Source organism: Diabrotica undecimpunctata, chromosome 1 (assembly GCF_040954645.1).
Source record: "Diabrotica undecimpunctata isolate CICGRU chromosome 1, icDiaUnde3, whole genome shotgun sequence".
In the NCBI taxonomy this organism is placed as follows: domain Eukaryota; kingdom Metazoa; phylum Arthropoda; class Insecta; order Coleoptera; family Chrysomelidae; genus Diabrotica; species Diabrotica undecimpunctata.
In genome coordinates, this window is record NC_092803.1 from 5391783 (window position 1) to 5417786 (window position 26004).

General features: G+C 33.9%; 1 protein-coding gene across 2 annotated transcripts in view; it reads right to left on the minus strand.

Moving 5' to 3' along the window:
• Positions 1-377: 377 nt before the first annotated feature.
• egh (beta-1,4-mannosyltransferase egh) overlaps positions 378-26004 on the minus strand; it is a 67559-nt gene continuing 41932 nt past the window's right edge. The window contains exons 3-5 of one of the 2 annotated variants that reach the window (XR_011951320.1): positions 20436-20635; positions 3346-6648; positions 378-2399 (exon numbers count right to left, since the gene is read on the minus strand). Coding sequence is in view for 1 of the 2 variants with exons in the window: in XM_072536200.1 (XP_072392301.1) it covers positions 6070-6648; positions 20436-20635 (779 nt within the window). In the remaining variant the exon portion in view is untranslated. Of the gene's footprint in view, positions 6649-20435; positions 20636-26004 lie in introns of both variants that reach the window. The other variant, XM_072536200.1, reaches the window with a different exon arrangement.

Here is a 26004-nt window from a genome sequence, read left to right on the forward strand (position 1 = left end):
TCCAGCGAAGTTTCGCATCAAGAGTGATCCCCAAGTACTTTGCTGATGTTGTAAGTAACGTAATGTATCGCTGTTGCCGATATAAATTCTGTTCTGTCTGTACCATTTGTAATAGGCATTAAATACCTTATTATATAGTAACTTGACATAAATCGATTTGATTCTTCTATTTCTATCAATAAGTATATGGGTGGTAGATGATCTGCTGTATTTTATTATAATGTTTTTCTTCATTTTTTGGGGATGTTTTTTAATGGCGTCACTTAGAATTTGGTATTCAGTTATGTCTCTTAGTTACTTTTCCACATTTCTTTACTGCATATCTGAGAGAAGTTTTTTTAACAAGGTTAATTGGTACAAAAAAAAAACAAATGGAGTAAATGCATCTCAAAATTATTTACTTTCTGGAGAAGAAAAAGAATAAGTACGTTACAAATAGGCTTATATTCTATTACAAATGTGTTCCGGATGATATTTTCACCAGTTAGCTTTTGACATGTGCCAGAACGGCATAAAGCTGCTCGTTTTGAATTTAAAGCTAACCGAGACTTGAATTCGTGGCGACTTAAGAAGTAGCTATGTCTTTAACAAAAATAGTCTATAAAGGTAGTGAGATCCATCAATTAAGTTACAGATGTTCCATGTTTTCTTATAAAGCTGCTGGATGTAAAAAAAAACAACAATTTTTGCAGTTTTTACAGACTCTTTAATGAACTACTGCTCTCTATACTTTCTTATTGATTTTTATGCTTAGCCTCAAATAGAGCGACATCTTTTAGTGTTTTTTGTTATGTACTTATGGTACAACAATACTAGTACTTTTAACAACTTTTAATTCCTATATTAAGAAATATGTACCAACTCTCTGAGTTACGAGCTATGAAGAAAACATGGAGCATCTAGTTAATCTTAATCAAACAAAAAAAAACAGCCACAAACGTCTTTAAGGTCTATACTCGTACCTATGCATTAATCTTTATATCCTATGTACAGCTGGAACAGAGCTTTCGCGGACTCACTGTGCACTTATAGTAAAAATGGATCTAAGTGATAAAGTTTATGTACAATAAAAGCTCCGTTATATTCAATATAATCATCTTGGTATTTCCTACGTAATGTATGTACAATAAAGGTAAATTTTGGCATTATAAGCATTTCGAAAAAGTTCTTGGAAGTTTGGAGAAGCATAAACGACGAGTTTAAACAAAAATTAACAATAAACAAAAACAACAACAAAATTCTTCGATCGGGCGTGGTTTATCTCCAAATATATGGTTCCTTTAAGCGAGTTTGAATGGCTGATGGCTTTTTCTGAATTTTGAATTCGTTCTGCAGATTTTCTGTACATGTTGAATCCATGTAAAAGTTAAACGCAGCATATATTCCCTAAGAAAAAGTTCCTAGACTCATTTAGCATTAAGATATCGACCAGAACGTAAAAAAACGTCAAAAATTCCGGTCAAATTACAACAATATTGATAATAAAAGGATCACTATATCTACTAGTATTACAGAGCGCTTCAGTCTATATCTTTTAAAGCAACAAAACAGTCAGAACATTCCTGCTCCAAGAAACTAAAAATTTAAAAGTCCAGAAGAAACCACCTTCCAGCCACCCAGAACTTAACACCATGGATTTCTCTGCTTTCTATTAATATCAGTTTTATTTCCCAACCGATCTTTAAATATTTGGCATTACTACTTTGGAATAAACCAGGCCCAAGCATACTCAAGCTATCATTAATACAGTCACTGAATTGTTAAATAAGTTTTATTCTTTGGTTAAGTTATTAATACTACTAAGTATTGAGCATATGAGATTGTACAAATGACATATGACCAAGAAATTCTAAATTTCTGGGTGTTTAAAAAAATAATTTTGATTCTTGTATTTTTACCCAAAAAAACTTGAACTTTAGACGTGCAGGAGATTCGCAGGATGTACTTGGAGTCCAACATGGGGCTTAGTTTTAACGTTAAACAATTCATTCTACAAATTGCCTCGTCTAACAGAACCGATCATCAGAAAAATCACATACCCATTGTCACAAGAATCACAGATTGACATACCACAGTCACATGCAAGACACAAGGAAACCATGGCACTAAATAAATGACAGATGACAAAAAATGTAACAAATGACAGATGACATGAGACAATAGACAGTTTGCAGTTTTCTGGGGAATTTGCTATTCAAATGTCACGTAATGGAAGTACTGATAATATATCAATATCCAAATATGATTGTATTGTATGAAAATATAACAAATTGCTACAGATAAACCAATTATGGCAGGCACCAAACACACAACAATGTATTTTTTTTTGTATTCTTTATCTAGCAATGAGATCTTTGTTTATATACAATGATTAGAATAAGAAAGAATTTTTAAAGTAACTATAGGTGGCGGGACAATTATATTTTCAAAATTATATACGGGCCCCTTCCCGTAACAGTTGGCCTACCTATGGAATTTGCAGTTGTAAGTCAATTACCATAAATAAATTATATTCTGCATATTTTTATAAGTTCCCATATTAATTAATATGGCATTTTTATTATTGTTTATTAAAAACACTACCCTTATGGTTTTTTATTTATTTTCAACAATAAAAAAATCACTGATCCTTGCTATGCATTCACTTATGTCAACATACGTTGATTTTTTCATAATTACGGTAAATCCACAGGTAGCTATGGAAAAATGACATCAAAACAATAATATTGTCAGTTAATGTCAAATGTATTTTGTAGTATTGTAAAGCTTTTTGCCGTTTATTGATTGTACAATGGGTCGAGGTAAAGTTATCGATGAGAAAATTTGTTCAATCATTATTAGATTCTTTAATTCTGGAAAATCCAATTCGGAAATCGCGAATAAGTTGCAATTGTCACGCTATAATGTAAGAAATATAGTCAGAAGATACAAAACTACAAATTTGACACGTTTCTAGATCAACATGTCACCGAGAGAATTTGGTACTTACAAAGTAAGTTTTATAGTTGAAAAAATTAGTACAAATTGTTTTTAATAAATTTCATTTTATTTTAGGCTAAGGAAAATCCACTTTTAACATTACAACAAAAGAAAAATAGACTAAGCTGGTCAAAAGAGCATAAAGATTGGACTCAGTCGCAATGGGACTCAATACAATGGAGTGATGCGTCCAGATTTGAAGTGTGTGTTGGAGACAGTAGGAGTCGCAACATTCGCAGGAAAAATGAAGCTTTCCATCCCGACTGTCTGAAGAGAAAAGTGAAATTTCCTGCATCTGTCATGATCTGGGGCAGCATGCCATCTAGAGGTGTGGGAAAGTTACATTTTATCGATGGGATTGTAAACACGGACAAATATTTGAATATTTTAGAAGAATCCTTTTTACCGATTATGGAACACTCAAAAAGAGTTTAAAATGTATTGAAGACCACAGCATACCACTACTGGAATGGGTTTCTAACAGTCCCGACTTGTCCATGATAGATACTTTCTGGAGTGAAATGAAAAAAGCTTTGAGAAAACATCCTGCCAGGTCCTTTAACGAATTGAAGGAAAAATTGCAAGAAATATGGGATTCGGTTACATTAGAATTTTGTCAGAACTTGGTGCAAACTATGCCTCGAAGAATGGTGGATGTGACTAAAAATAAAGGGAATGAAACTCAGTGATAAACTTTCCAATTTTTTTTGTTAACATTACATATATTTATTATTATTCTGTTTAATCAATAGTTTTCATTACGTTATAAAATATTTTCTATAATTAGGAAGTACAAAAATGTTGTTCGATGCTAAAACTTCTAAAATTTACGCTGTACTTTTATTTTTGTTCGCTAAAATTTAATTTTCTTATCAATCTAACGTTGAGCCAACTGATATGGGAAGGGGTTCGTAACGGACTAGTCCCACACCCTATTCGTAGAGAAATTAGACTTTGACGGATATATCCGTCATCGACGTGATTTAAAGCGCTCTTTATGTTTGATTATTTTACATCAGTGATATAAGTACCATTGTTGAATGATATAACTTTTTGTCAGCGAATATCAGATACTCTTGTTTCCACTAAAATTGATAAATGATGCATCCATATAAATGACTCATCTCATAACGAACACTGACCTCTTTATTAAACATTTACACAGATATGATAAGCATAACGGACTAGTCGCACACAGTATTCCTAGAGAATTTAGACTTTGACGGATATATCTGTGATTTAATGCACTCTTTATGTTTGATGATTTTTGAGTAAATGTGTAAAAAACTAGACCCACACACTACCCATGGAGAAATTAAACTTTGCCGGATATATACGTCATCGACGTGATTTAATGCGCTTTTTATGTTTGATGATTTTACATCGATAATAAAAGTATCACTGTTGAATGATACAACTTTTTGTCAGCGAATATTAGATATCCTTGTTTCCACTAAAATTGATGACTGATACATCCATAAAAAGTTCTAACAGTTAACCAGATCATTGTCAACTTTATCACTCTTATATTAAACTTACACTGAGTGAGAAAAGAACGTCCTACGTCATACTGACTTTACAGTCAAGTCAGGTCAGACATCCTTGTTTCCAGTAAAAGTGAAAACGGATATATCCATACCATATTAAGCTCTTGTTTGATCGTTGTCGCCCTTATCAGATTCCTATCAAAATACCACTGACTGGGAAAAAACGTTGTTATTTTTTCATATATACTGAGCTCATACACGAATGGCGGGATCAGACTTAAACGGATATATACGTCGACAATGTAAAAATGAGAAGAATATAAAATTTACGTAGTTATTATAAAAAAGAAAGGAGGCAAGCGCGAAAAAACACTTTACACAGATTAAATTTTTGTACGGGCACACAAAAAATGATTACAATGTATCTCCTAGATTTGTTCTCCGGTCATTAAAATGTACTCATATGTAAATCCTGCGTATCTACTACAAACAACAGATATGTATCTGATAATGCGGAACTGTCAGACTGATTACCTATATCTAAATTGTCAACGAAAAATACGCTAAGAGCACTTCTCCCGGCGGTTTGTACTCACAAATAGAAAACAAGACTTAACGTAGGCGTTTCTCTAGGAGATGGTCAGTTATAGGAAGAGTCACGTATGAACACTGCAACGATTTGTTACCAGCAGTCACTATCAAAAACAATGTGCCTTGAGTGGACAATTAAATTAAAACTATAGTAAAAAGGTCATGATCCCGAATTTCTCCAAAGCGCCAAATTTAATAAAGTATTGCGCTGTTGCCACATTTAAAACTTGCCAAACACTTAACGGAAAAAATGAAAAACAGATTAATGTAATGTGACCGAGAGTTTTTTAAATGTAAAAAGAGAAGAGTAATGCTGAAGAAATATTGAAGCTAATACCGGGCAGAATTCAGAATCAGTTATAAAGAATAAATATAAGTAACAAACAGTATTTTTTTTTAATTCTTTTCAAATAGATATTTGTTAAAAATAAAAGAAATTGATAATGTTGGTAAAAGTGTTTGGCAAAATGCTAAGTAAATCTGAAGAAAATGTAAAACTGTCTAAACGGACAAGAAGTAGGTTGTCAAACTTGATAAGTGACAAGCCCAAGTCATGCGCAAACAGGCACTTTTTTAGGTGGGAAGGGTGACTTGTATATAATTTTTAAAACGTATACAATTTTGTGACGGATTGGTGGCTTCTAGCGTGACAAATGTCATCAAGAAACGCTACTGCTCTAATTCTCGACACTGGAGTAATGTTTTTAAGGATTTATCGAAGAAATAAATACATAATATATTGTGATGATCATTTTTATTGATATACGGCAGATGTCTGGTATGATGTTGCAGGTCTCTGGTCTGCCGTAATCTTCCGAGTCCTTTAGAAAAAGGTACTCTCATTCTTAAGAGTTCATCTCATAAGCATGGCATTTACTGGACTCGTATGTTTTCTATTTTTAACAAAATTAAAAAAAAAAATAAAACAACAATATTATTTGACCTGGTTTTCAGGTAAAAAAAAAATACCACTGGGTAGTGACTCCTCTTCGCTTTCTAATAATTTAACCAGTTAAACGGTACTGGTAAGCGAGGGTCCGTTCGTTTTATTCACCACATAGAATTTGTGTTTCTTTCCGAAAATGCCCCACAACACTGCTATGTTTTCGATAACTAAATTAAAAGGTATGACAATGACGGCACCGACAATGCACAGGGTGAGTTTAAACAACCCAAATCTGTATATCGTGAAAGATTTAATGACGCCGAAGATGAACATGTAGATGTTCACGGCGCCGATAAACGCACAGACGAAATCGATGAACGGAGGACAAGGTATGGGATACTTAGCGGCTATGATCAAGTTGGATACCGATAAGGGTAACGTCAACCACGAGTAACAGGAACACGCCAGAAGCAGCTTGTTCTTGACGGGTATGGCTTTGGAATGGACGACGAGCGAGATGCCCTGGAGCCAGCGTTTTCTCTGTTGGATGAAGTCCCAGAAGGTAAAGGGCGATTTCTCCCACATCTCCCCCTCGATGTAGTTGAAGGTGTAGCCTTTGCTGTAGGCGCGCATAGCGAAGAAACAGTCTTCGGCAATGGAGCCGTCCAGGCCGTTATCAAAAGAGACGTCTTTTTCTGCAGCCAGCTAAAAGTTAAAGAACAATTTAATGATATACACTTAAAAAGGGGTAAATTTATTTTATTTTTGTATATTTCAGGACATTTTAGTATTAAAACTAATTACCATAACAATAAAATGGCGGAGGGTTACAGTGATCTGTTCTTCTTAATTCTATAATAATTCGTTAAATATGAACATTAGAGAACAGGTACTTAACCCTTTCCCTGTCCTTTGCATTGCATGTGATACACAGAGATTATTTTTAAAACGTCTGTGTATCATATGTGATGCTCAATTCAATAGTTTATTTATAGTGAAATATTTCCTCATCCCTTATGATATTGGCTGTACAGGTTATGCATAAGAGAGGAAACTCGATCTCCATATTACCTCCTGAATGCAAAGGTGTTTATAATGTGTGCTGTTATTTTAGACTACTATTGAAAAGAAAGTCAACAATGATTTCTAGATTATCTATTGATTAAAAAAATGTTTATAAATTCCAAATTTTTCATCACAAAAAAAAAAACTTAAAAATATTTCTATAACTACAGTCGGTTCACAATTTGTTGATAGCTCACTACAAGCTTAACCCTAATTAGAAAACTGAAATACAAAGAGGATAGGTAATACAATATAATAGTAAAAAACCAACCTAAAACTGACGGCTTAAGACGTTTTCGACTAACCCACCTTATATCTGAAGGAATACAATACCTTATAATCCTATTACGGGGGTATTTTGAATGGTTAGAGATGAACGACCAGTGTCGTAGAGTATATATGATTGAAACATTTATTTGAACTAAATAAATATATTTTTTAAATTGTACTTATGTAAATTGTATTTTTTAATAAAACTTCTTTATTTTATTCAAAAATAAAAAGTTTCTTGCCATTTGTAAAAGATACATTTATTTAATTAAGGAAAAAGGCGCCAAATGTCGCCTGGCAAAATTTCCAATGTGTTTTAAATGTATCCATTATTTTCGAATCCGGAGAAAACTAATAAATATTTTTGAAAGATTTAAACGCAGAATGAAAGATTACATTATTACTCAGGGCAGAAAGTCCCTGAAAACTTCTACAATGTTTATTTTAATATGTTATGTAACAGGGGTGAAAATAAAAGAGAAAATATAGTATAATTTTTAATTGAAAATATTGCATGCAAAAGAAACTTTTTATTTATTCTAAAAAATATTTCATTCTGCCTTTAAATTTTTCAAAAATGCTGTTTAGTTTTCTTAGGATTTGAAAAAAAAATGGATACATTTAAAACACATTGAACATTTTGACAGGCGGCATTTTGCGCCTTTCCCCTTTAATACCTTACGATTACAACTATTATTACTTACCTTATATAATTACGATTAGAAAACTATTCAAATTCAAAATAAATAGGATCAACCTCGGAATCCGCGTCATCTTGAGGGTTAATAATTAGCGGTTGTGTCTCTACGGTCGCATCAATTATGTTATCAAGATTCCACATTTTTTGTTCTTCTTCTATTACATGCCTTACTGCATCTTTCCAGTTTTGTTCTGTAATATGTTGTAAAGACTCGTATAACAATTCACGTACAGCTTGTATTTTATATAACGTATTTTTTCTAGCCACATAACTTTTCATTTGTGCCCAAATGAGTTCAATTGGATTTATTTCGCAGTGGTAGGGTGGAAGTCTAAGGACTGTAATGTTTCGCCTTTCCGCCATTTTGTCAACTACGTATTCCTTGAACTTAGATTTGTGTTGCCGGGCAATTTTTAGAAGTTCTGCTTTTACCATTCCATCTTCGTAAGGCAGATACTTATTCCGCAGCCAGTCAAGAATATCCTGTTTCTTCCACGCAGTCGTTGGAAGTCTTTCTACTAGTCGTGAATGATAAGGTGCATTATCTAATACTATAATTGAATTTGGTGGTATGTGTTCAATCATCTGCTCAAAATAGTCTTCGAAAACATCAGCTGTCATCTCCTCGTGATAGTCTTTTGTGCTTTTGGACTGAAATTCCAACAAACCATGCTTAACAAATGCTTTTTCACTGCCAATGTGAGAAATTATTAATCTACTGCCTTTACCAGAAGGTGGGGAGATACCAGTAGACCAACCTTCCATAAAAGCTTGCCTGGAGCTTAATATATTTTTATCTGGCCAAATTTTTTTTAGAGTATGACCTGAGTTTACCCACGTTTCATCCTGGTAGAAGATGGGCCTTCCTTCAGCCCGGAATTTTCGTATGGATCTTAGATAATTTCTTCTCCAACATATTATCTCCTCCCGGTCAATCAAAAGTGATTTTCGGTCTGATTTCTCCCACCGAAAATTTAATTCTTTTAAAACTTGCCACAATTTAGTTCGTCCGATATGAGGCAAATCCGGGTCGTCTCTAACTTCTTGTAAAATTTTGTTTAGGTTTGGTATTTCTTTTTTGAAAAAAAAAAAAATCCATGAATTTTCCTTCGAATACCATTTTTGACAAATTCATCAATTTCAATAGGCTTTTTCCCTCTCTTTAAGGGTTCGTTTGTGTTTGGGTTAGCTATACCGTGTTTTTTTCTTTCTGATAGGAACCTATATATAGTTGACTCTCCTACGCCAGTCATGTTGGCATAACTTTCGACTATGTTGCGAACAGTGTTTGTGGGATTCTGAGAAACCAGAGCATCGTGAACATTCAGGACAATAGTCTTCTCTCTGGGTGAATAGACAGACTTACTGACTGTACGCAACAGTACCGGTGTAAAACTTGATGATGTTGATGATGAAGCCATCACAAACAATCCAACAAAACGAGCACTAGCGAAAGGTACTTATATGTTCGTAAGTATATGGAATAAAAAATCACTCACGCACTGCATATAATTCGCAAAAGAAATATTCGAGACGCTAATTACTGCCCTAGACGCGGACACACCGACGAGCCGTAAATTACATGCGATCAAAAACGTACTAAACAAAAAAATTGTTTTCGTTCGTAATAACTTCACCCTTTTAAGTTAAGTTTCGAATATAAACTGAACAAGGCCAAAGCATACCCATTATATTATTAAAAATCTGGGGAATTCTATCCTAATTATCTTGCAACGAATAGTACCTTCGGATATGAATTCCAGGTTTTCTAGTAAAGTGATTAAACGCAAAGATTAGTATTGAAATATCTAAAGAGATAAGGTATACTTATTTACAAAATTGTTAATGGTTAAATTCTTATTTTTATTAATATAATATAATTACATAACATTAGCCGTGAAAGTTTTAACTGTTTTTTTGCTAAATATATTAGTATTAAAATATTATTAATATTATATATATAACAGTATTAAAAAATATTATATTATTATTTAATGAATAAACACCTCAGGAACGCCTATGGTTTACGACCGTTTTATGAGTTTGAGGCACATTTTGTGCTCTCAACAATTTATGAACGGAGAATAAAAAATAAAAAGCAAAAATTCAAATTATTTTTCGTGAGTTCCATTAAAACAGGGTAGGCAAAATGGTTTCTCGCAAATCCTACATTCCATAGATACAAACATTTGGTAAATGAAGCTAGTGGCATTGTTTTATTACTATAAAAATTTTTATATAAGACCTAACTATTAACAACTGCAATACTAATACATTCAAAAAGGACTTTCCTATACCATTTGACACTTTTACGAGCAGGACTGTAGTAAGCAATCATTTGATCTGAAAAGTCTATCATCATCATCATCACGTAGCGCTACAACCCTGGGTGGGTCTTGGCTAACTGCTGTATCCGCCATATTCTCCAAATTTGACCCCGTGCGACTTCCTTATATTTCGAAACTTGTATCGAGTATTTTCAATTAAGTAGGACTGTACATAGTCAATAAATGAGAGTAATTGACCAATCTTTACAAGTGTTCACATAACAATATGCAGATTCCAAACTGTTATTTTTTATCCAAGTCATTGTTGTACTCAAAATTGTGTGTGTGGTGCGTGTGTATGAGCAGCATTAGTGCTGTTTACAGCGTACAATTAAGTGATAGGGGGCTCAGGGGACTGATGGCCCTAATGCAGACTTCAGAGAGGAAGTCGAAAACTCGGTATATTCAAATTCGACGCTGTTCAAACGAAAACGGTTAGTTTGGTATTAATTTTTTTAACAATATTAAATTCCGTAAAGGTAAGATGGCGAATGGACATTGACTCCGAAGCCAATAATTTTCAAACACACACACACACAACAATATTAATTTAGATTTAGGTTTAATGGTACTAACCAAAGAACCATTTCTACAGATTGAACGAATTTAAAACGGAACATACAATTTAATATATGTCTGTTTGAACTGCATTTGAAATAGTGGACCAATATAAAACTTGGACAAAAATAAATCCATACCCGGTGATAGACATTGTATAAAATATCGTTCAACTATCTGTCTCCTTTAAAGGAAAGAGGAGCTTGCCTAATAGTCGGAGAAATAGAGCCGAAATTTTGGAATGATCAGTAATATGACATTTCTCTATTGGAATATATTCATTGTAACTGGGTTAAGACTTTGCCTTACAGGCGGACGCCCCTCGTGGTACAGGGGGTGGCTATACAGGGATGAAGTTGTAATTTTTTTCGGAAAAATTAACGATCGATAATATGGCTGAAAATTTGCCCAGAGTAAGATCTTGGTATAACTAGACGAAATCCCAAAGGGCAGACGCGAGAGAGGATACATAAGGGGTGGCGGACAGGGGTGAAATTGCAATTTTTTGGGGAAAAATAACGATAAGTAATATGTCCGCCATTTTCATGGCTCATTATTTAGCCCCTAAAAACTTTAAATCCAAAAGAGCGGACAGCTGGGTTGGTACGGAGAGCCATAAAACGGAGTCAAATGTACCACTTGCCTGCGCATTTTAGGTCTCGGTAACAATTTTCAAACTGATTTTATTATGATATTTTTATACCGATTGATTTGAAAATTTGTATGCTCACTTCTGTTACTATTCTGAAAAGCGTCAAGTAGAGTTTTCCTCAAAATTTTCAAAAAAAATTTCCGTAAATGAAAATTTTCGTAATTTTTTGAGGTAAAATCTAATTTGTAGAATTCTTTCGATTTTCTGTCAGTTATACCATGATTTTTTTCCAAAAATTTTCAAACGATTTTTCCGAAAAGAAAAAAAATTTAGAAAAACTTTAAAAATTTCGTAATTTTCTCATTGATGTCATCACATTCATCATCTTCGTCACTTTCACTTTCAATAATATCACATTCATTATCTGCTTCATTTTCAATCACTACTTCTCGAACTGATTCTGGCATCTGAGGTCCACCAAACCATTTGAATTTATATGTTTCATCTTCAAACTCCAAACCATGTTCTTCAACAATCAATTCTGTTGGTACTTTTTTATGAGCTTTTGTCCAAATATTTGAAATATAATGGGCTCGCAGTAGATGTTGGTGTAATTCATCTTGACATGGTGGTAAGCTTGAAGCATCGAAATTTTTTAGTTTTTTTTTTAAGGCTCGTTTACATCATGCAACTTATACTGCCGGTTAAATAGTGAAAATCTGACATCGTTTACTTTTATTTTTGGAATTGTTCTCCTCAGTCCTGTTCCATATAAGTGACATATGAAATTTTCTAAGGTTTCAAAAACTTCATTACAATCGAAGTCAGTTTCACCAAGTTGGATAAAAGCATCTTGATACTTATTACATTTAGCGCATGCGTCTAGAATTACTGATCCAAATGGAACGCGCATCATTATTATTTTAATATTTTAAAATAATAATGATGCAAAATTAATGTCCAAACAGAATTTGTAAAATTATAATTAACTAATGAAAAAAAAAATTCAATCGATTTAAAAGTTAAAAAAAATATTGAAAATATCTACAAAGTAAATTTCAAAACTTAAAAAATTGATAATTCCACTATTAAATTGATTTTTATTAATAATTATTTGTAAAATGTTAAAGGAATTCTACAAATTGAATTTTACCTATTGATAAATAGAAATAATATATTTTGTATTTGATTATTAATGTAATAATAAATCAAATTTTTCTTATATCTGAACAACCATTATTTATGCAATATAAATTTAAAAACCTTTTTATTGTAATAAAAAATAAGTAAAATTACTATTTGTTATACTAAAAATATTTAATAGTTAACATTATAAAATTACTTTAATTTAATAAAATATCAAATATCAAACATTTATTCAATTAAAAATTAATTCGTAAAATATTTATATTTAAGAAAAAAATGTGATTTGTTAAGTAAATATGACTTTAGTTTGAAAAAAAAAAAACATACAGAAAATCGAAAGGATTCTACAAATTAGATTTTACCTTGGAAAATTTTGAAGAAAACTCTACTTGACGCTTTTCAGAATAGTAACAGAAGTGAGCATACAAATTTTCAAATCAATCGGTATAAAAATATCATAATAAAATCAGTTTGAAAATTGTTACCGAGACCTAAAATGCGCAGGCAAGTGGTACATTTGACCCCGTTTTATGGCTCTATGTACCAACCCAGCTGTCCGCCCTTTTGGATTTAGAGTTTTTAGGGGCTAAATAATGAGCCATGAAAATGGCGGACATATTACTTATCGTTAATTTTTCCCCAAAAAAATTGCAACTTCACCCCTGTCCGTCACCCCTTATGTATCCACTCTCACGTCCGCCCTTTGGCATTTCGTCTAGTTATACCAAGATCTTACTCTGGGCAAATTTTCAGCCATATTATCGATCGTTAATTTTTCCGAAAAAAATGACAACTTCATCCCTGTATAGCCACCCCCTGTACCACGAGGGGCGTCCGCCTTTGAGGCAAAGTCTTAACCCAGTTACAATGAATATATTCCAATAGAGAAATGTCATATTACTGATCAGTTCAAAATTTCGGCTCTATCTCTTGGACTATAAGGAAGCGATAAGTGGTTTGACAGCATAATAACTGCTTGTGTAGTCTGGTTCTAGGCAACCTATTTGGGTGGAGTTTTGACTTGTTCTTGAATGAATTCAGAATCCAGCAGCCCGCTGAAGTATTTGATTTTTATAATATAATTATTTGACAACCTTTTGTTGGCCAACCACCTAGAGCGGAGTTGAGCCGAAATACATTGATTTCGTATGTTCCGTTTTAAATTCGTTCAATCTGTAGGTGTGTTCCAGGTTCATTGTAATGAATGTATCTAATGAAGAGACTATATTGAATAATAAAATAAATCGGTAAGATAGTTTCGAAACAAATTCAGATTTCTGCTTTAATCTGAACCTTCTAAAAATTGCAAGGTATAACAGACGTTAATAAAGATGTTAATAGAGACATGGGGAATCTAAAATTTGCATTCCACGACATGTCTATCAACTAAGCAGAAATCCTTAACGAATTTGTTTTTTGTACTCATACAGAGTAGATCCAAATAAAATGAAAAAGACAGCAAAGATTTGATTTCACATACAAAGCGTCTATGTATCTGTTGATACGTATTTCGACTTAATAAGTCTCATCAGAACAGTTATTCATAGGCGTTCTCAACGTGAAAAATAAATCTTTTCTGTCTTTTAAGAAGCAACAATAAAATGGCTTCGTTATGGACGCAATAGCGACATCTGATAGAAAAATCGGTAAGATAGTTTCGGAACAAATTCAGATTTCTGCTTTAATCTGAACCTTCTAAAAATTGCAAGGTATAACAGACGTTGATAAAGATGTTAATGGAGAAATGGGGAATCTAAAATTTGCATTCCACGACATGTCTATCAACTAAACAGAAATCCTTAACGAATTTGTTTCTTGTACTCATACAGAGTAGATCCGAATAAAATGAAAAAGACAGCAAAGATTTGATTTCACGTACAAAGCGTCTATGTATCTGTTGATACGTACTTAATTCGACTTAATAAGTCTCATCAGAACAGTTATTCATAGGCGTTCAACTTTGTACGTGAAATCAATATAATCATATTTATTAAATACACACAATATTAAATACAACAAAAGTCTAGGGATATTTTTATAAATAGACTTATTTTGTTTATCTGTAATCAACTCAAAAAAGTAATACAAAATTTGTAGTTTAAATTGTTGTTTAATATGTCAAAAACCATAAATTGCAAAAAAACAGAAAATTGGAACAAAAAAAATATATTGCAAATCACCCATGTTTCACATACCACCATAAAATGTCAAAAATACGAAAAAATATAAACTTAAAATAAAGTATGGCCACCTCGTTGGTTTATCACAGCTATACATCTACTGTTCATGTTCCGAATCACATTGTTAATGTCTGCTTGAGGTAGTTGTGTCCATTGTTATCTCAGAAGCTCTTTTAATTGAAACTCATTGCAGATATTGCCCATATGTGTAGTAATTCTTCGTTGAAGCATGACCCATACATGCTCAATGGGATTCAAGTCCGGTGATTGTGCTGGCCACGGCAATACATCAATACCCTCGTTATCCAACCAGTTTGTTACAATATGCGCAATATGTGGTCGAGCATTATCATGCATAAAGTAAAAATTTTCTCCAACAGCTGCAGCAAACGGGCGCACAACAGGTTCAAGAATAGTGTCCAAATATTGCTGACTTGTGAGAAAGCCACGTGGGAAAACGAGGTCAGTTCTTCCGTCAATCATGATTCCGCCCCATACCATTAATGTACCACCTCTATGTGCATACACTTCTTGAAGATGTCGTAATCGTTCTCCATCTCCGGGTCGTCTCCAAACTCTTGTCCGACGAGAATCTGGATGAAATTCATATCTAGACTCGTCACTAAACAAAACTGTGGCCCAGTCATTGTCAGTCCAATTCTGAAACTCTTGACACCAGGTTAATCTTGCAGCGCGATTGCCTCTAGATAGAGGTGGACATCCCAGTGGTCGCCGACTACGAAGATTGGCTTCATGGAGACGATTCCTCACAGTACTGCTGCTAATTGTTACATTATGTGCAAGTTGTAATTCATTAACCAGCTCGGGTGCTGTAATTGTTGGTTGCCTTCTGGCATTTAAAATTAAATATTGGTCTTGAGCGACGGTTGTAGAGCGACCACGTCTTGGATGTTGCTCGGCTGGACTCCCAGTGTCTCTAAATTGAGTTTGTCGCATACCAGCTTGAAGGAGGCCCACGGCTCTATTCATCTCGTCCAACGTTAAATGTTGTCGTTGCATGGTAAAAAGACAATATCTTCAACTCACCTATTAAGCAAGAATGGTATAAAGTGACTAAAATTAAAAATAAAAAAAAACATAAAAATGTCGATTTTTTTGTCCCTTATAAAAAACATTCTAAAACACGTATTGCTATCAGTTTTACAATTTTTTTTTGATAAAATGTGAGTGTCTGTATTAACAATTATAGTACAAGCAAATTTATATGGTCATGAAATTTCTGTCATTGGTATTGTCAAATTATTAAAATATCCTTAGACTTTTGCGTTGTGTGTAGTTTCACTCAAAACGCCAGTATGAGTATGTATCACCGACATATTAGGCGAAGCAATGAAGCAAGAAACCTATCAAATTTTTGGCACTTGGATCGATCTCAATGAAACTTTTTGCATTCGATTCCTAAGAGCACTAAGAAATTTTGTGAACTAAAGTGATGATGTTGAAATGAAAATTACATTACTTAACAAGAAAAATGCATTTTCCAAAGTGCATTTCAAAGTAACGAAAAACGATAAGTTTGTAATTCCGAAGTAATTATGGTACAAAGTATACAAACGATAAGTTTGTAATTCCGACGGAAATGGCTTCAATATTAATACTCGAGGGTTTTTGGGGTCGCTGAACACGAATATTAGGATGGCGATGGTCTCCGATGCACCTGGTACCCAGGATAGGCCTCATCTCCTATAGTTTTATGGAAATTCGATACAAAATCAGTTCAAACTCGTTACTCAGGAGATTTTCGGTATCGCTTAATACAAATATCACGATATTAGGTTACACAGTACATAAATATTATTTTTTTTATTATAAAATGGTTCGTCTATCGATTCATTTTCATATTTTTCGTTATTTGTGTAATTACCGCCTGCACCTGACCATAGATTGGTTAGAGCGAATATTAAAATACAGACGAGAGTAGAACGAAACAAACTTATTAAACGAGAACGATACCCAACCACCGATGTCCTATTTCAAAAACAAACGGAATACCAAAAAGAGCTAAGCACAAGACTAAAATCAGTAGAGACACTGAGACAAATGGATATAAACGGACTAGCCAATAAAATAAAAGTAACTGTAACAACATCGGTTAAGAAAATATGCTCAAACACGAAAACGGCCAAAACATCTAAACTTCAACCTAATACAATTAAATTACTAAAAGAAAGACGAAACAGAACAGATCGAACTTCGGACAGCTTCAAAAGTTTAAACAAAAACGTGAAGAAAGAAATTAGGAACGATCATAGAAACTATACTAACAATCTAATAAAAAATATAATACAAGATAACTGCAATATGAAAGTACTCAAAGCAAAAAACTCAAGCGGCATAACAAAAATCATAGAAATAAAAAATGAGAAAAACGTCATCGTCCGAGACACAAAGGAAATAAGCGAGGCCATTGAAAAATTCTACACTAAATTATACTCGGCAAATACACAACCACAACAACGAAGTACTGAACGAACAATAATTAACACCGGCTCAGAAGAAATACCGGACATAACCGACTATGAAATAAGAATGGCCCTAAATCAACTAAAAACGAATAAATGTCCGGGAGAGGATAAAATTACAGTCGAAATGTTGAAAATCGGTGGAAGAAAAATAGAACAGGTATTAAATATTTTATTTAATAAAGTAATTGATGAAGGAAAGATTCCTCAAGAATGGTACAACTCCGAAGTCATTTTACTATTCAAGAAAGGAGACAAAGCAAACATCGAGAATTACCGACCAATATCCTTGCTCTCACATCTGTATAAATTACTAACTAAAATCATAACCAACCGCCTAACACATAAGCTCGATTTCTATCAACCTATCGAGCAGGCTGGATTCAGAAAACATTTTAGTACCATAGACCACTTGCACACCGTAAGAACACTGATAGAAAAATGCACCGAGTATAACGTTCCAATTCATATGGCGTTCGTCGATTTCCATAAAGCATTCGATTCCATCGAATTATGGGCAGTGCTTGAATCTCTAGAAAATGCACGTATAGATTCAAGATACACTAACATAATTAAAAACATATATGAAAATGCCACCATGCAGATAAAGCTGGACGAAAGCACAAAAACTAATCCCATAAGACTACAACGGGGAGTAAGACAAGGAGACACCATCTCTCCCAAACTATTTACCCTTGCTCTAGAAGACATTTTTAAGAAACTAGAATGGAACAATAAGGGTATCAACGTCGACGGATCATACTTAAACCACTTGCGATTCGCAGATGACATAGTTTTAATAGCCGATAATATCCAAGAACTAAATGATATGTTACAACAATTAAATGCAGTTTCAGGAGCGGTAGGCTTAAAAATGAACTACAACAAAACAAAAATACTGAGCCGAGACCAGACAAATATAACAATACAAAATCATACCATAGAAAATGTTGAACATTATGTATATCTAGGTCATGTTATCAAACTAGGAAAACCACATCAAGATGCTGAAATTAAAAGAAGAACACAACTGGCATGGGGCGCTTTCGGCAAATTAGCATATATCTTGAAAAACACCTCCATTCCTGTAAACTTAAAGAAAAAGGTGTATAACACATGCATACTACCAGTTTGTACTTACGGCTTGGAGACAGTAGCCTTTACCAAAAAATCTGCTAAAAAATTAGAAACAACGCAAAGAGCAATGGAACGAATCATGCTTGGAATATCACTAAGAGACAAGATTAGAAACACCGAGATAAGACGTAGAACGAAGATTAGGGATATTGTGGAAGAAATTGCAAAAATGAAATGGCGCTGGGCAGGTCACGTAGCCCGATATAATGACAACATGTGGACACGGAGAATTCTAGAATGGAGACCAAGGACGACAACAAGAAGCACGGGAAGACCTCAAAAAAGATGGGTAGATGACATAAGAGCAGTGGCAGGCAAACAGTGGATTAGATTGGCGCAAGATAGAGAAAGATGGAAGCAATTGGGAGAGACCTACATTCAGGAGTGGATGGAAAATGGTTGACAAAGAGACCGCCTGCACAATTTTTGCGCGTGATACTGCAATGCAATCTGTGTTTCCTGTATCCACATGAATTTCTACAATCGGTTTTGCACCCGCAAAATATCAAGCTCATGATACTTGGTGGACCAGGTAATTGTATCATTTTTATGGGAACTAAACTTTGTATCCCCGGTCTGTGGCGTTTAAGCCTTTTTGCTCCCCGTAGTACCAGTTATGCACCTGGAGATATACTCTCTTTAAGCGCTGATTAAACGCATCGACTGTTAGGACAATTTTCTTCTTCTTCTTCCTCTTTATAAGCAATTCTTCTTGTTTATTGGAGGATTAAATACCTCTAAGGAAAGTTGTCACTCCATCTTCTGCTTCTCCATCGTCTCCTCCATTCTGCTTATGTAGTTATTCCATTCTTTTTTTCTATTTTGTGTCCATTCTTTATACACTGTATGTTACATTTTCTTCTAGTGTCTTCACTTCTCTTTCGATCTCTTAGCGTATTTCCTGTAATTTTTCTCAGTTCCTGGCTTCCTTCCAAGAATATCCTGGCTTAAGAACTTAAGGGAATGGTTTGAATGCAGTAGTGCAGAACTTTTTAGAGCGGCAGTCAACAGAGTTCGCATAGCCATGATGATTTCCAACGTTCGATAGAAGATGGAACTTAAAGAAGAAGAACTGGCTTTATAAATTCTTGACTTCATCTCAGTGTTAATGTGTCTGTTTCGCCATATAGTGTTATTAAGGCATACTGCAAATCTATTTGCTTTTTGTACTTGATCTCTCACTTCTTTGTCCTGGTCTCCTTAGCTAGACAGTGTAATTTCCAGGTATTTTATTTCCATTACCTGATGCCATCAATTTCTATTTTACATCTGGTTGGTTCTTTGCTGACTACTATTAAATAAATTCGGTCGTACAGGTTTTCAATTTCAAACCAAGAAACTTTGGTTCCTTGCAGATATCTGTAACATGCGACAGTTGGTTGGTTGGTTCCATGTTGCGGATATACTTCAGTAGGTTTTAGCTTACCCTTTTAGGAAGCGCCATATTTCCTTTTGCAGAGAAGGAGGGAGAGAGAAGTTCGAGGAGGACAATTTTCTTGTTTTTTGCAATTGCCATTATAATAAATTAAGAATATTTTAACAATCAGAACGAAAAAAAAAAGTCTGTTATAATTTGGTAACAGGTTAACGACAAAAGGTTCAAAGGCGGTAGCAGCATGACTGTTGAACACTGGTAGCACTTTGACAATGCTACCAACTGCAATAAAAGCACCAAATTTTAAAAATAATGCTTAAAATAATTTTTGTTCAATATTCGATAAAGCTTATGCAAATAATGTGGGTACCTTGAGGGCGATAAACAACGAAATATTATTAAGATTACCGATGAATTAGTATTCGAGATACCCAAATAACGTGTTTGGACTGATGTTGTATCTAATTGCCATAAAACCCCAGGTGCCGAGGTTTTTTGCGAGATCAACGCTGGGCACGAGGTACTACAGAGAGTATGATATTCGTGTTCAGCGACCCCAAAAACTCCCGAGTTTTAAACACCACTCCTTTAAAAACTTTTCTATATACGGTACAATCCACGTAAAATATTTAATGTAAAAAATAATACACAAAACTAACCTGAGTGACAACGTAAGAGCCTTTCCAACTGAAATAGGGTTTGTGGAACATCAAGAACTGCAATTTTAGTTTTCCCATATCGTCTGTCACGCGGAAACTGTCGGCTAAAGTTGTTATCCAGTTGACGACTTCTTCGTTGGCGTAGGTGATCAAGCCTTGACCGAATGGATGTTTACCATCCATGACAAAGTTCAGAATTCCTAAAAATTAAACGCTGTGTAAAATAATATCTAATCCAGATTTTTATAAAAATGAAAAACAGTTATCGTTGAAACGGTAGAATACATGAACCAAGGGACAAATTAAGAATTTAAGTTAGACTGATCGTCATCATTTCAACCTACTTTATGTCTGGATACGTGTCCTCAACATCTTTCCGCTCGTTATCTAACATTCTCCTTATTCAATTTATTCCGCCAACTTAGGTTGTATCCTCTCTTCTGTTCGATTATCTTGCTCTTGGTCTTTTTGTTTCACTTGTTCTCCTCCAAATAGTGATGTTTGCCCCTTCTTTCTCCCTCTCTTCTGACCAAGTGTCATGCCTATCTCCATTTTAAGGTAGCTACGCAATTTCTTTTCAATAAGTTTTGCGGTTCGATAAGAGATGGCATTGCTACTAGCCTATTTTTTGTTTGTTTGTACACTCTTCTTATGAACGTATGTGAAGTTTCATTTCAATCTGTCAATTCATTCTTTGTTTACAAACCATTCAGTATCGACGTGTCACAGTAATTTTTAACAACGGAAAACCCTTGACTTGAGTCTCACTTGAGAAAGGCACTATGCCAAAACAGCTGTAGTGATAAAATATAATAAATTTTGTGGAAGTTTTGAAAACAAAGTTTTCAGTGTTTTATTGATATATTTAAAGTTCTTCTTCTTCTTCCTTCTTGTATTTAGGCTTTAAAGCCTGTTTCTTCTTCAATATTAGCCTCATAAATTGTTTAAATTATCTCACCATATTTTTCTTGGTCTGCCAATTGCTGCTTTATAGATTCTTGTTTTTGTGTCTTGTCTTAGGTTTGTTATAAATATTAAAATTGTTAAAAATATAAATACTTATAGTTAAAAAGATTTAACAGACTGTGTTACAGCCAATGACTATAGTGTATTTTTATGTATGAAAGAGTAATAAAACAATAAATTATGTATGCAAATCCCTAAACTGTTGATACGGGTGACTCAATGAAAAACAGATATTTGTCAACAAGTTTACAGAAGTATATAGGAAAACAATTTTAAATTGAGTATGACCACCAGGTATAAAGGTTGGAGCAGAATAGAATACAATAGTTGTGAGGGATACTAATCCCTAAATAAGGTTGCCAGTGTCGGAGTGATGGAGGTTAACAGGTACTAATGAATTTGCAAGAAATGTAAGATGTTTATTTTATTGGTTATATATAACCAATAAAAGTTTAATAAGTACCTACCTATTTGCAAAATAAAGTTTAATTCTTTAGATAAAATAAAACGTTTTATTTTATCTATTTGCAAAATAAAGTTTAATTCTTTGCCTATTTGCAAAATAAACTTTAATTCTTTAGATAAAATAAAACGTTTTATTTTATCTGAAATGAGTGCATTCCACGAAGTAAGGGTTTCAACAATCAAACATTTAATTCTTTAATTCCAGGAATCTACGACAGTAATTGACTAGATAATTACCTTCTAAACTTATTCCACAGAAAATGTGATAGTGGGTTTTTCCATTTTGTATATAGGAAGGTCCAAGTGGCGTATTCAAAATTCTTAACAGTTCACTAAAAGTAGGTACTTCAGTTGCAAGGTGCAGTTTATTGTGTATACTAGTGTTATGGAAAATTTGGAAGTGCCGTGTAAACGCCGAAAAATTGGTCCTCTAACAGTTAATGAAAAAACATTAATATTTAATTGTTTTAAATCATTTACAGACAAACGTTTATGTGAAAGTGTTGATGAGACCGTTGAGTTAGTTAGCAGTACACTTGGTGTTGGGAAATCTACGATTTACAGAGTTATTAAGGAAGAGAAATGTGGTAGTTTTCAAATGCCACGTAATGCTCCAGGGAAACCAAAATTGGGAGAAGGAGAATATCATGGTTGAAGAACCTGAGGAAATGGTTCTCCACAACAACAACGAATCTATTTAAAGCATCAGTCAATAAAATAATTATAGCCAGAATGATTGCCAATATTCGGAACGAATAGGCACTGAAAGAAGAAGAAAGAAGAGGAAAAAATGTGGAAGCTGGACAATATTACTGATAAAATGATCGAGCCAGTTATTATAAATCTTGGTTCTGAAAGTTCATCTTCTGAATCTGATTTGGATTTGTAACAAGTAGCTGTAAGTTTTATATTAATATTTTTATTCATCTATTTAACATACCTTAGACGGTTTTAAAAACTCTTTTTCTCTTTTGTAATTTTTAAAAATTAAAAAAAATGTGAATTTTTTAAAACCCTTTTTAATGTAGGCCAGTCAGTTCTAATATAGTGTGTGATAAAAGAGGTCACTTTTGTTTACATACACATAACACTTTATAACACTGAAATAATTCATTTATTTTTTACAATTATTCAAAGTAATTTTTCAATTAATCTTGAGCACGCCCATGGAGTGGTCGGAGCTACCAGTTAAAATTATGCTAATTACTCTCTCGTTCATAAAAATAAACTATAAGTGTAGTATTCTATTGACAAAAAAAAATCTGAAAGTGCTAGATCCTACACATACGTGAATCACACTTTATTTCTATATATTTTCGGAAAACCTTAAACAGTTGACGTCCCCAGAGATTTCGAATTTTTTGTATCTCTACATATCTTTACATATTATAATTGTTTGTATATCTGCGTCATCTATTGTTGGGTTGTGATCTCATCCTAGGAGTTAGCCTCTACTTTTATTATCTTAAAAGATTTTAATCTATTTCTCATTAGGATATAATCGATTTAATTTCTTATAATTTTTTCGGTTATTTAAAGTGTTTTTGTGGTAGATAATCAAATATATTCATGATAATCGTATGAACATCTGTTATTTAGAACTCTAAACGCACAAAAAACCTACATGTACGATATAATCATAATCAGGGTTCAAAATATCGAAAATTTCCACTGATAATTCATATCTGAATATTTTGAATATTAAACATTTTGTTACAATTCTTTAAAATCACTTTTATTGAAAACACCAGGCAATATTCTTCTTCTTCTTCTCGTGCCACTCCTAGCGGAGATTGGAAATCATCATGGCCACTGCGACTTTGTTAGCAGCGCGCCTAAAAAGTTCAATCGAACTACACCCGAACCATTCACGTAGATTACGAAGCCACGATATTTTTCTTCTTCCCACACTTCTTTTGCCCTTAATTTTGCCCTGCATGATATTTCTTAAAAGTTCGTACTTTTCACCTCTCACAATGTGCCCCAAGTATTCCATCTTTCTAGTTTTTATCTCATTTAGAATTTCGCATCTTTTGTCTAAAGTTTGGAGTACTTGCGTGTTAGTGACGCGGTCCATCCATGATATTCTGAGAATGCGCCTATAGCACCACATCTCGAAAGCTTCGATGTTTTTTGTGGTCAACTGTTTTAGTGTCCAAGCCTCTACTCCATACAACAGGGTAGAAAAGACATAACACCGCAGCATTCGTATTCGTAACTTTATATTGATATCACGATTGCAAAAGAGTTTGCGCATTCTATTAAAGACTGATCTAGCGATTTCTATTCTACATCTAATCTCTTTTGTTTGATCAGTATCGTCTGTGATCCAAGCACCTAGATATTTATAACAGGACACACGCTCAATCGTTGTATTGTCTATTACAAGATTAGCTCTGATGTTCTTTGATTTCGTGATTACCATAAATTTAGTTTTTTTCAAATTAATTTTCAAGCCGTAACTGTTACAGTATATATTGAGACTTTGAACGAGATGTTGTAGTTCTACTAGCGTTCCCGTTAGGAGAACCGTATCGTCAGCATACCTTATATTGTTGATCGTCTCACCATTTATTATTAGACCAAGATCTTCTTCCTCGAGTGCTTGTTCACAAATAGCTTCACTATACAGATTAAATAAAAGTGGAGACAAGATGCATCCCTGCCAGACTCCTCGACGGATTTGAATTTCTTCTGTTAGCCTACCCTCAACCTTCACATTTGCTGTTTGATTCCAATATAGGTTGCATATTATTCGAATATCTCGGCTGTCTATATTTTTCTTTATTAGAATTTGTCTTAGTGGTTCATGTTGTACTTTGTCAAAGGCCTTTTCGAAATCAATAAAGCAGGTGTAAATTTCTTGGTTCATGTCTAAGCATCTCTGTGAGAGAACGTTCATTGCAAACAGAGCCTCCCTTGTACCCAGCCCTTTTCTGAATCCCATCTGAGTGTTACTGATGTCTACGTCTAATTTCCTATAGGCAATATTACAATACTTAATAACAAATTTAACTGAATGACCAAACTATTCAAAAACTCAATTACTACTAGCACCTGAACTGTCAACTTCCTGTTTATATACCTTTTTTGACGTTTTAAACATTTCGGAATATTTTGATAACATCTAGAACATTCTAGATTTTCAATTCTACATGGAATAAATCTTACAGAACTATCGCAATACTGCTCCTTCCTTTATAATTATTCGCTTCGAATAACTGGCCTATCAACGACCGACTGAAGCTTACCATGTGGATCAGTTCCATGGAAAGGAGCTAATCTCTCGATGTGAAATACCTTGGGTTTACTTCTAGCCAAAAACTGTATGCAGTAGATTAGATCGTTTATTTTCTGCAGGACGGTGTACGGACCCTTCCAGTTTGGGAGTGTATAACCACACTGGGTCGTCTCTTTTGGAAGTTGTCCCGGTAGCATGCATGTCGATCCCGACCTTGTAGACTAGAAATTCGTAGACTTTTTTCAATTTTTCGTTTAAGTTTTCGATGTACATCAGGGATAAACGTTCTTCGTAGCAGGGAAGCAATCTTCTAAAATTAGGATCTTTAGGAAACTGCATTTCTCATCCAGTGATCATCATAGATGAAGAAGAACCGGTCGCTTTATGTTCAAAACTTCTATAGCCTAGCAGAAATAAAGAAATTAAAGTATCCCAATCTTTTTGATTATCAGGGACGAGCATTGAAAGGTATTGGCAAACAGTTATATTATGTCTTTCGACTATCCCATCTGATTGCGGATGGAGAGGCGTAGTGCGAGTTTTCTTAATACCCAAGTTTTTCATTAATTCTTGCCGTAGTTCTGATTCAACAGTTCATCCTTGATCGGAGTGTAACTCTAAAGGAACACCACGTTTAGATACGTGTGTTATGAATGCTTCTGCTACTGTGGTTGCTAGGAAGGGGTGCGATTTCAGGCCATTTTGTAAAATAATCCATTGCGACCATTAAGTACTTGTTTCCTCTTTCTGTCATTGGATGCGGACCAAGAATCTCCCCAAGAAGTCGTTCAAAAGGCTCTCCGGAAAGATATTGTGCCATTTTACCACGACTTTTTATTCTAGGACCTTTTCTACCGTTACATAAATCACATTTATTGTAACAATCTTCTACATATC